This window comes from Stegostoma tigrinum, chromosome 11, assembly GCF_030684315.1.
Source record: "Stegostoma tigrinum isolate sSteTig4 chromosome 11, sSteTig4.hap1, whole genome shotgun sequence".
NCBI lineage: Eukaryota > Metazoa > Chordata > Chondrichthyes > Orectolobiformes > Stegostomatidae > Stegostoma > Stegostoma tigrinum.
This window is the reverse complement of record NC_081364.1, coordinates 84,631,749-84,643,934: the sequence shown is the minus strand read 5'-3', so window position 1 is coordinate 84,643,934 and position 12,186 is coordinate 84,631,749. Positions and strand designations below refer to the sequence as shown.

The following is a 12,186-nucleotide window of genomic DNA, read 5'->3' as shown; positions in this document are numbered from 1 at the left end:
TTTCTGCACAGAGTTCCAAAGGTAACAGTCTGTTTTCACTGCAGTCTCTGTTGCATATGTGTATGTATATACCGACTGGCACTTAGAGTCTAATCATGTGACATAATGATGACAACAGCCATTTTTGGTGGGAAGCAACCTAGCTGGGTGTCTGTTGAGGAATGTAGCTGCTTTTCTTTTGTTGAACCATCGAGATCTGCAGTGAGGGCTGTGAGTCTTTTTCAAATCAGTGGTTTGACCTGGTGAATATCAAAGCGGTTTTTTTGATCCTCATCGCTAGTTTTTTTCTTTACCATGCAGGGCCAGGGGGCTGAATGTTAAACAGCAGGAGTTTTATTATGTAGTTTACTGTCGAGGCAGCAGGGTTAGCCTAAGCTATTCCTTGCCGGAAATGATCGCTGACATCATTGTGACGTGATCAGACTGTTAAAAGTGAGAGCCCACCATGCTTGCATAAACATGCAACAGTTTCCCACTCAATGGTTTCTGAGCATTCCTTTCTACTCCAACCTGTCACAGCCAACTCTGGCTTTGAAAGTGATGAGACTGACAAATTTCTCCATTCTGAATGAGTTTACGGGGATCTGAAGGAGCTATTTGCCGGTTGTGTTAACTTCCACTGTCGGAGCATAATTGTTGATGGGAGTTGCTCATCTTGAAGAGGGACACAGAAGGACATGATGCAATCTGAATGGCCAGTTGACAAGCTTGGATGTTTGGCAATATTTGTGTTCAGCATGAAACCAATAGTGGGGAAGTGTTGATATTCAGGTCTGTTGAACCAACAGAGGGCCGGGCTGCCATCGTGTTCTGTCAACCTGCCTTGGTGCGAGAAGTAGACATGATGCAGGGCCGCTATACTGATGCCCAGCCTGTCTAGCCTGTGGGCCACCAGGGCTGAGCATCTGGAGCAGTGACTATTGCCAGCAGAGCCGTGCATTGATGGTGTGCGTGGAGCCAACAGTCGGAGTTGGGTGGAGATAACCGGTAATTTTAAATCTAACATACAAATCGGAAGCAGATGACTGAAAATTTGAGGGTTTTGATTTGTCTGAATAGCCAATGTGCCCTTGTGCATCAATGTGAGTATTACGTAGCCAGTCGTTGACAATATAGCATGCAGTTTTAATGTACAATTGCAAACTAGCAGGACGAATGTACCCATGGATGGACAAATCTTGTTTGTCGTTCATTGCTTAAAACATGGCACGACTGACACCTTTAACCTTTGTTTCCTTTTTATTTTTGATCAGGATCTTTTTCGGAAACTTGTGCCCAGCCAATGTTTAGGGTCCATCTGGTCTCAACGAGGGAAGGAAGAAAAACAGCATCTGGTATCAACCGTCCAGGCCACCATTACACAGTTCAATAATGTTACAAAATGTGTCACCAGCACCATATTAAGACCTCAACAGCTGAAACCACGGCAGACGGCTAAAATCATTGAGAAATGGATTGATGTTGCCCAGGTACACTATTCTTTATTGGTTTTTAGCCTTTGTGACATGTTAAAGTCCACAGTGCATGAAACAACCATGGTGGAAGAGAGCAAGCCATGAACAGTATGTGTTGATATGTCCAAGGTTTGAAAGCCTCTTGAATTGGCGAGCAGAATACTTTTCTGAATAAGAGTTGAATGCTTCATGGAAAACCCTAGCATTCATAATTTCTGTAGTGCTGGCTGCTAATAGTTCTTGCCTCAGTTTACAGTTGCATTGAAATATTAATGTATTTTTTTCTCATCAAAAATATTTATGTGGATAAAAAAGGCAAACTGATTTCAGAGTTTTACTGGCCCTTCAAAAATGAAGTTAGTTATTGGGCATTACATAGTGTTATTTGCCTCCCTTCCAAGCTGTAGTCAGTTTATGAAACAGTGTACATTTTATTCCCAATGTTCTGCATTCTGTGTGCCTACATGATGGCCCTCCAGTAACTTGCCTGGTTGTCTGTTTCTTATGTGTTTGCCAAAGGAATTTGTCTCAGCATGTTAGTCAGCAATCGGGAAAAGAGTGAGGAAGGGCTGTCAGATCTGATACCAGGTTTGTACTTGTCGCCAACATGTGGCATTCCCACTCGTACATTTGGAAAGGGTCAGGATAGGAACCGAGTAATTAACTAATTAAGTAAAGGAAGTAATTGATTCTTACTGATTTTATAATCCAAAATTGCACTGGATTTTGCAACAAAACTGTACTTTCAATGTATTTTCCCGTATACACGTGACAACAAAATATTCATTCATTAGTAAGGTTTGGAATGAAAGTTCACAATAATTCTGTTGCCAGCTAATTTAGAGAAGTCTGCTTTGGGTCTTGGCAACACTGCCTGCATCAGTTTTGACTTGTTAAGAGTCTTGAGGCATTAATGGGACCTTGATGGGGATTTGAAAGTCTGTCTCCAGTTTTACAATATGGAGCAGTTCAACCGAATGTAGGCTGACTCCCAGTAGTAGACATGGATGAAAGAGTTGCTGACATATACACTGGTGCTATCAAAGGCTATTCTGAAGAGGAATCACCACCTTACTTTGATCACTTGGCTGACTTTTCTAGTTCTGATGTTGCGTTTTTACAATAGTTGGCAAGGAGTGGCTTCCATGTTGAAGTGCCCTCCATTACTTCCATTTTACTGCAGCAGCTTTATTTCCCTGAAGCCGGAAGACTCTGGGCTGGAGAACCTACCTGCTGGCCTTAATCAGATAAGGCTCTTATGATTATGCCAATTGACGCACCTTCAAAGAAATCCCAAATGGTGTGATCACCCTGCCCCTCCCTGGCCTTCCTCCCCAAGCAGATGTGGCTTTGAGACCTGATAACAAACACTCGCAGGCTTCCTCCTCATCTCCACCACACCCCAAAGTACACATTTGGGAGGTTTGATTTGATCCAGTTTTCTCCCTACCTCCAACAGGTTGGGGGGGTGGTGGAAACAGATGAAGGACATTCAGCTGCTAATCTAGGTAAGATTAGTTAACTCAGTATCAATAACGTAGTGATTCATAAAAGTAGACCCAATTTCCTGATTTGTCTGTTTCCCCTCGAATGAGTATCTCACTTGACTGGTCCTGCCCTCCTATTCTGACAGATAATACAACCTATCATTCATTTATGAGCTAAATGTGATGGATATAACAAAGATGATTACCCCGCCCCCACCCCCCTACCTTCGCCACTTCTACCACTCAGATGTCCATGTGTCAATCCTACTCTTTTTGAGCTCTCCTTTGGTGTCAGTAATCAAATCTAACCAGTCACAGGCTGGCAGCAAGTGAACTGAAAAGGTTGTCTCAGAGGGATACAAAACGAATATCAAGGTTTGAGTTGCCAAGAATCATGGAATTCTTTCCCTCAAAAAGTTTGTTTGTTAATGCTGTTATTTTCTCAGCTAACATTTTTCTGATAGAACCTTATTAAAAAGTCTGAGGTGTTGGGTAATGGGGAGTCACTGCTTTTTCCACAGAACTCATGGCTTTTTTTCTCTGACAGGAATGTAGAACTTTGCAGAATTTCTCGTCAGTGCATGCAATTACCACTGCATTGCAATCGAATAGTGTGTTCAATTTGAAGAAGACTTGGGCAGCCGTGTCAAAGTAAGTCATTGTTCAGAAAGAGCCTTGTAATATTTATTTAATAAATATGAGGTAGGAAATTGCAGGTTTGACCTCCAGGTTTACTTGCACAAGTGATCTTCACACGCTCGGTGCATTAACAGGATTACCAGAGGCACTACAGTGCAATCCTAACAATTGGCTAATTGGCAGAATCTTTCATTCTTTCACGAAGGAGCGAAGAGTTAATTTGTTTAAGTGGAAAAAGAAAACTGTTTGGCAACTTGAAATATTTAACTATCGTGTTCCAAAACTGATCTGCTGTTGGATGTAACGGAACACAGTTTCCTGTGGATATGCTGTGATGGGGTGATATAAGCCGGAGGTTTGTGTGGGATACTAAAATACAAAGACAACAATTATTTTAATCTCCCAAGAAAGCACTCTATAACACTTTGAAGTGCACACCTGTAGTTTATGTTCGTGTGCCTCAGACCATTTGATCATGGTTGTTTTTTGTAGGCAGCTTGGGAATGAAATCTCTCTTGCTGCAATGAGATTCACGAAAACGACTGCACTCAAGAGCTTTTGCGGCACAATGGCAGTATCCCCATCCCTGGGTTGAAACAATCAGGGTTCAAGTTCTACCTGCCCCAGAGATTGCCAAAACATTTCTGAACAATTTGGTTAACATAACTATACTTATTGTAAAAATGCTTCACTGCCGTTCACTCTCTGTATTACTTGCTTATTTGTCAGATTCTATGTCGGCTGTTTGTTATCTTGACTCTATTCTGCCATGAGTAATTTGTCTCATTCTCTTGACGAGGAGCAGTAAGATAACATTTGAAGACCTTTCAAACAATGAAGAAGATAACTTTATAGCAAGTAGAGAGCTGCTAATGGAGGTAAGGTGTTGCACTTGGCCCAGTGTGACTATATTCAGGCCATGATCAATAGTTTCTAGTAAAATATCTGCAATGAACTCAGTTGGTGACTGAATGCATACAGATTCTGTCAATCAATACTGCAACAGGAATATATGTATTGCAGTCCAGGTGGTCTGGCTTGGCTCAAGTCTTCCAAGATTGTTTTGTCATGATTCTTATAATTGCTGATGATATTGCAGTTAACATTTTAATCAACATCTAATTTGGTTATGCTGCAGTGATGCAGCCTTCATAGATTATCTTTCTCAGTGTTCATTATCTTGGAAATTTGAACTGAAGCAATGTCTAAAGTGCGATATGTGTCAATTTCTTTTTCTTTTGCTTTGTACACTTCAAGGGCCTTGTAATTAATAAAGGCCAAGGCAAAACATTAAGAGATTTAACTGGTTCTCATAAGTGTTTTTACTCAATTACCATGTCTTCCTTTTCTTGTTCTCTGCAGTAAGAACTATTTGCTGCGTAGGAATGGAGAGATATTCATATCTCTTTGTTTGTTCAATATTTCAGACATCAACTATCTAGTTTCAACTAGCTTGGACGAAAACTGACAAGTTTCTAGCCATTCCTCCTCACTCCTTTTATCATGCTCTTTGTCCACTCATTTTGCTCCTGAATTTGACAAAATAACAAAATAGTTGGTTAGATATAAATATTTTGGTGCCACTTTACCAAACTAGTTGTCCAGCTCAGAAAATAGTCAAAGTTTTCTTATTCTCTAAATCATTCTTAGATGGAATTGAAGCATTTTAAAGCTGATATTTGAAGAGGGAGAAATGCAGTAATCATGCTAGCATGTTGTCAGTTTGACAGACACTCCATGTTTCAAACTGCTCAATGTTCTAGTTGCAGTGAACTATATTTTTACATAGCTTTCCAGATGTTTGCCCCAGAATTTCTACTGCCCTGCTGTCACACTTTGTTTATTGTGTGTTGTGATTGGTGCACTGTACAGAATTTCAACATATTTTTCTGATCTAGATTGAATCTAAAAGTAGGTTTGCTTTTATAATCAAAAATGTGTGCTCTGCATGATGATTGTTTTTGTGGTGCAAAATTCTGTAAGTATACAGGGGAAAATGTGAGTTCATGATTGGACAGTTGTATAACTTCCATAAAGCTTTCTCCCAGATTATGCAGTGAATTACAGTGCATCGTTTGCTAATCTTTCAGCATCTTACACAAATGTGTTTTGGCAGTGGTGCCGGGCACCGTGGTAGTTCTTGCTGTGTGTACATTAATGTCCAAGACACAAAAGCTCAAAGTATGAACAGCAGGTTCACAGATGACACAAGAATTGGAGCGGTAGTAAGTAGCAAAATGCCTTAGTTTTGAGGCACACATTGTTCCAGCTGTGGCTCAACTAATGTTATTTACAGTTCCATCATTACCCCTTTGCTGTTATATTCAGGCAAGTATCCAATATTTTACCAACTTATCCACAGGTCCTCCTGCCTTCAAGAATATGTTTATGCACACACCAAGGTCCTTCTGATCTTCTCTCATACAGACCCAAAACATCAACTTTCCGGCTCCTCTGATGCTGCCTGGCCTGCTGTGTTCATCCAGCTCCACATCTTATTATCTCATTGAACATATATTCTCCTGACTTATTAGACTCCCAAAATGCTTCACCTCACACTTTTCTGGATTGAATTCTATTTGCCTCTGTTCAAGCCTTCTAACCAGCCCATATGTGTAACCCGAGAGACTAAGGCTTTTTGCTGTTTACACCTGTCCAATTCTTGTGTCATCTGTGAACTGGCTGTTCATACTTGGAACTTTCGTGTCTTCAACATTAATGTACGCACAGTAAGAACTATTACTGTACCCTCTGGTATGCTGCTGGATGAAAGCATCAAGTTGCCGAAAAGCCCCTCAAAAATCGCATTTACTTCCTGCCACAAACCCAATATTGGTTCCAATTTGCAAATTCCGATCAATCTCCTAGGCTCTTAGGTTCTGAACCAACCCACCGTCTGAGACCATTAGATTATTTCTTTGGGTAAGAGAGGTGTCCTATGAAAAGACATTGAGAAGAATTATATTCTTGACTTTAGAAAAAAATTACATTTAAACTTGTTGAGACAAAGTTTTGGAGATCTGGTGAGGTAAATTGTTTTTATCTTCAAGCGCAATTGCACATTACGTAGAAAATGTCCAATCTCCAAATGATGAAGTTACTCAAATATTGAGTTTGGTTTACAGTTCACAGATCAGGGATCAAATGTTGAACTTGTCTGGCCTTTATAATTCCAACTTTGCATTCCACCGTATGACAGTCTGAAATTTTGAGTTCTAAGTTTTGATTCTAAATAGATTTAGTTGCATGATCAAGGGAATAAATAAGACATGGAGTCGTATGTTTGGGAAATATGACACTGAATTCACAATGGATTAAACAAATTCACCTCTCTTTTTCTAGGATATAGTTCAGGGAATTGTGCCGTACCTGGGAACTTTCTTAACAGAGTTTTCAGTGCTGGATTCAGCTTTCCCTAATTACCATTCAGTAAGTCTCTTTTACAAGATTTGGATTCCTTATTTGCTGATGACCACTATTGTTACAGTTTCATTGCAAACTGCTTGTAGATGAGAATCAAAGCAACAAGAAAAAAACAATTGAGTTTGATTAATCACCCTGATCAGAATAATTTGATGCTTTGTGCTGTGAATCAAACAATTTGTTAACAAAGGAACATTCAATTCATTTTGCAGTTAATTGAATATGGGTTTAGTTTTACAAAAAGTTGGATAAGTTGCAAATCATTTTTATTCTGTACAGCTAAATTTGGTACCTGGATGTCCCTGCCTATTGAGCAGTTAAGCAGCTGAGAATGCCACCAGCTTGGCACTGACCTACTTGACTGGAGCAAAGGGCTCTATGTAATGTCCAAAGTTGGACCTAGTGGTATGATAGATCATTTGTGATTGACCTTTGACGATATCCTAAAATGGAACCAAGTTTACAGAGCTTGTATTTCACTTCTGATCTTTTAAATTTCATGATCGTGTAGTACCATTTGATCTTTGTCCATATTGAATTAATTTTCTTTGTCCTTGTCTATCTCTTACAGAATGGCTGGATCTACTTTGACAAGAGACAAAAAGTTAGTACTGAAAATTGCATTGTGCAAAATGTTTGGAATTGTCTGAAAGGGGAAAAGCATGCTTTTCACTCATGTGCTGCTTTATTTGCTTGATGGGAGTGTAGGTGGATCTACAACTGCATCCTAAATGTATATGGTCACTAATAAATCCAATAAAGAATTAAGGAGATGCTTTGTTGCTCAGAGCAGCCAGATTGCAGAAGCTGCTGCTACCAGGACTCGTTGAGAGGATGAGCACAGATGAGTTTGAGAGAAAGTTAGATGTCAGAAAGGACACAAAGAGGCATATTAAGAGTTGAATCAAGGTGGGAGAGGTGTAAAGATCAGCATGGAGCAGTTCAGCCAAATGGCTTGCTTTTGCGCTGCTAATGTGCTGCAATTTACCTTTGAGCAGTCACAGCCACGTACAGGATATGCCAGGCGTTATGTGAGTGAAGATGTTGTTCAATTAATCTCAGTGTCATGGAAGCTGTTTCATTATTGAAGACACTGGGTAAACAATCTCTCCATATTAGTATTTTCCTTTAGATGAGAGACATCATTTCGTCATGGGATGTCAAAAAATTGAGGGATTGCAGCTGTTGGGGTTCTCACTGACTGGGCAGTATTTTTTACTCCATATTTCTGAATTTGGTAATACCAAATTCTCAAACATCCCTGTTGCCATGGTTACTGTTGAAGGTATCATCAAATCCCCACAGTGTGGAAACGGGCCATGTGGCCCAACAAGTTCACATGGCCACTCTGAAGCGCGTCCCACCCAGACCCATTCCCCACGTCTAACCCACTGAACGTAAATATCCCTGGGAACGACAGGCAATTTAACATGGGCAACCCACCTAACCTGCACATCTTTGGACCTTGGGAAGAAACCAGAGCACCCAGAGGAAACCCACACAGATTGTATTTTCGTCTTGTACTGCAACATTCAGCAGGCAACCTGGGAATATTAATTTGAGAGGAATTTGACCTTATGACAAACAGAGCTGTAACTTGAGATCCCTATGAATAGAATAGGTTCCGATCAGAAGCAGCTGATGCTGAATTTGCCAAACTGGGCCATGTGATGTAAAATCAGCTGGGTGGCAAAATAGGCATCCAACGCTGTGTGACTCCAATTCGCCAGCTCGGAATGTAATCTGTCAAATGGCCCGCCATTTGTCGTGGCTGATGTGGATGTAGTGAAGTGTTTATTTTCACTGACCTGTTGAAAACTGGCTGGGACTTTACAACTTGGCAGTAACATGTTGTCAGAGTTTGACTTAGAGAGGCCTGCCCCTTTTTACATGTCAAATTGTGACAAGATTCAACCAAGAAGCCACTGTGGTTGAAAGAAAATAGTCCAGTAACTTCAAGCTGCTCATGGTCCATTCAATTTCGTGGTGGTGCAACTTTGAAAAATTAACTCAACATTTTCCCCGTCTGTCTTGGTACCAGTTACTATAGATCAGCCACTTATTTTGTACTTAGCAGACCTCCTTTGCGTCGATGAATGATCTTTCATAACTTTTCTTGTCTTCACCCGAAATCAGCGTATTGTTCTTGAGTGAATCATTTAAAAAAAAATCCATCTTTGAAACACTGTTTTGGGAATTAGTGTCCTGAAACCATCCTGGATAATTTGTACAGAAATATCTCCTTCAAAATCACGTTCGTGTCATTTATTTCCAAAGCAGAAATATTTTTGTGACATGATGTACTGTGCACTTTGAATAAAGTTATCGATGCTGTTCAAAATACCACGGACTAGGATTTAGCAGGAACAATTATAGCAGTTTAAACTTTCTTTAACAGCTCATTATTTATTTGTGTTCTTTCAGGAATATGAAATAATTTTGGGTATCAAATCCCTGCAGTTTGCTTGCTCATCATACACCCTTCGTTCAAACGAGAATTTTCTAGACTCGTTCTTTATGCAACAATACTTAAGTGAGGATAGCGAGTACGTAACTGGTATTGTAGGAGTGTGCAGGTAAAACAGTTAAGGGTTGTGTGTGAAATCGTCTCTAGCTATAATTGCTGTTTAATGCTAGTGAGCTGCCAGTTTACTTACTGTCTTCCTTTTCCTTGGTTTCAAAGTTTTGACAATGAATTCTGACCTATGAGGATAAAGCCAGTTGCTCAATGAATCAATACTGTCGTGTTGCATCAAATTTTTTTCAATTCTATGTGTTCTGCAAAAAGACTAAGAAGGTTATCGTCTTGGTAAAAAAAAAATACCCAAAGGAACTGCAGATGCCGGAAATCAGAAACACCAAGAGAAATTGCTGAAAAAAATTAAGCAGGTCTGGCAGCATCTGTGGAAAGAAAGCAGAGTTAACTTTTGGGTCTGGTGACACTTCTTCAGAATTCTTATTGTCTTGATCTGCTGTTCATAAAGCAGAAAAGATTGATGTGCCCACAGAAGAGATTTTGTTGCTCATTAGTCAAAGTAATGTTCCGTGTTCTCTTGCCTGAAAACACGTGCCTTTTGCAAACAAAATTATCATTCATGCAGTTTCAATTCTCTGTAAATGATTCATTTTGCCAAAAATATTCAGAGTATTGAACAAAGGCACCTGATTCTTTTTAAATGAATCTTGTCTGAACATGTTTATCTGCTGTCCTGCAGCTCCTCTGAACTCGAGAAACCGCCAAAGCCCAAAAAGAGTGTGTTGAAGCGCCTCAGCTGGTAAGTATCCCATGTTAAGCACCTCAGATATCTCATTATTTCCTTTTTTATCGGGATGATTGGACAGAAAGATAAGTACATCTGTTCCTTGACAAATAGAGACATTTGATGCGTGGTCATTATTGTTTCATTGGAGTGGGATGTTTTTAGTACCTGGTCGAGTAATTTGAGACGATGCAAGGAGTGGTGGTGTTATTCTCACCTCGTGCATGTGTCTAGTGTAGACTGATTGATACAGATTCTTTGCTATGGCCATGAATGTAGAATGTGGACCTGTGATGAGCTTGGTATTGCCTCGCGATTCTCATTTATCCACTGAGAAGTTTGTTGCACCGTGGCTAAATTTATGAATTTGTTTATGAGAGACAAGTAAGCAAAAAAGGTGTTGCAGTGAATTAAATTTGCATATTTGTGGGCCTGTATAATGAAAACTAGCAATGTTTAACAATTTTGAGTGAAAAATCAGATTTGTGTGCTACTTTGTGGGTCAGCAGGCAGCAGAAATATCTTCTGTTGAAAAATTATCAGCCATGCTTCTCACATTTGAAACTCCACCTCAAAACTCAAATCTCTTTCCATGTAGAAGTTGACATGAAATTATGTGTTTGTGTTGTCACGCATACATGTGTAAAGACTTCAAAGTTATTGTTTTCAGTAATGTTCCTGAGTTGGAGATATTATCTTGTATTTCTGTTCAATAGGCAAGGACTGACCAGAACTCAGCAAAGTCAGGTTTTTCTCCCACCTACCCATGTAGAGTTTCAGAGAAAAAACCATGCGTTGTTGCTGTGTTGTGCCTTGCAGTGATCTGGACTGTGACATGTGACTATTATATAGAAACCAAGAAAGAGAAGGGAAACACTTATTCACTTCCTGGGATATCTTCTCTTTACATGAGTGTGGATGTTACATGGATGTGATTTAGGCTTCTGCGGCTTAATTGTGATTCTCGAAGTGCAGGCAATCAACATTGCAGCATTAGTGTGCAATCTCACATTTCAGCAGCCGTCTGCTCTTGCTCCCTGTACTATTTAATGCCCAATATACCAACAATCAGGATTTTCAGTGTGGGAATTTTTTATCATGCCATCTGCTGTACTTCTTTTGAGAGTTTTGGAAAATTTTCTATGTTAAACGTGCAATATAAATGCAAGTTGCTGAATAGAAATCCTAACGTTTGCAGTACCAATATACTGAAGGCCAAATTCAGAGTTCACTGTCCTACCTTACAAAGTGCTGTGTACAGTTTTCTATCAATTATCAATGGTGTTACTTTGTTTTACGTTTTATGTTTTATTTTTAATAAACTTCAGCTTTAGGGAAGAAATTATGTACACACTAGCATGTGGCCAGGTTGGGGGAAATTTTCCACCCTGTGGGTGTTCAAATCCACATTTTGCCATTCATAAGATTGAGGTTGATAGGTTGAATAACATTGCAAAAAGTCCAGATTCTTGTGCCACTCAAATATGCAAACATTGTAACCTATTCATATACTCCTTAACTATTAGGCAATGTAACAATATTCAATACTAGTAATGCTAGCTCTTGGTATGAGTGTGCCACTATTAATTTCTCACAGGTCAAATGTGGCGAACATCAAACTCCTGGTACTCTCATCATCAATATACCTTCATTCTAGTTTAATTTTTTTGACAGTTTGTCTAGAATGCAATGACGTTTCCATATTTTTGTTGTGTCCCCTTTCCCTTGTGCAGCCTGTTTTCAAGGAGAGGTGTTAAAGTACACAGCGCTCCAACTAAAAGCTCTGAGCAGCCAGCATCCCTTCGGAATGAGGATTCAGACGAGAGCATTACCTCAGCCAGACACTTGGAAATGGAAGAGCCAAGCACCTCGCAAAAAGCGCTGGAAAAGGTGAGACAGTGAGGCACTCATCACATAAAATAT

The 12,186-nt window shown here is 39.8% G+C and overlaps 1 protein-coding gene across 1 annotated transcript in view; it reads left to right on the top strand.

Annotated features, from left to right (window-relative positions):
• Window positions 1-12,052, top strand: part of LOC132210178 (ral guanine nucleotide dissociation stimulator-like 1) — a 31,685-nt gene extending 19,633 nt beyond the window's left edge. The window contains exons 6-12 of the mRNA XM_059649603.1: window positions 1,254-1,469; window positions 3,489-3,592; window positions 4,380-4,458; window positions 6,923-7,009; window positions 7,575-7,607; window positions 10,219-10,278; window positions 11,997-12,052. Coding sequence (XP_059505586.1) covers window positions 1,254-1,469; window positions 3,489-3,592; window positions 4,380-4,458; window positions 6,923-7,009; window positions 7,575-7,607; window positions 10,219-10,227 — 528 coding nt within the window. The 3' untranslated portion in view covers window positions 10,228-10,278; window positions 11,997-12,052. The remainder of the gene's footprint in view (window positions 1-1,253; window positions 1,470-3,488; window positions 3,593-4,379; window positions 4,459-6,922; window positions 7,010-7,574; window positions 7,608-10,218; window positions 10,279-11,996) is intronic.
• The last annotated feature ends 134 nt before the right edge of the window (window positions 12,053-12,186 follow it).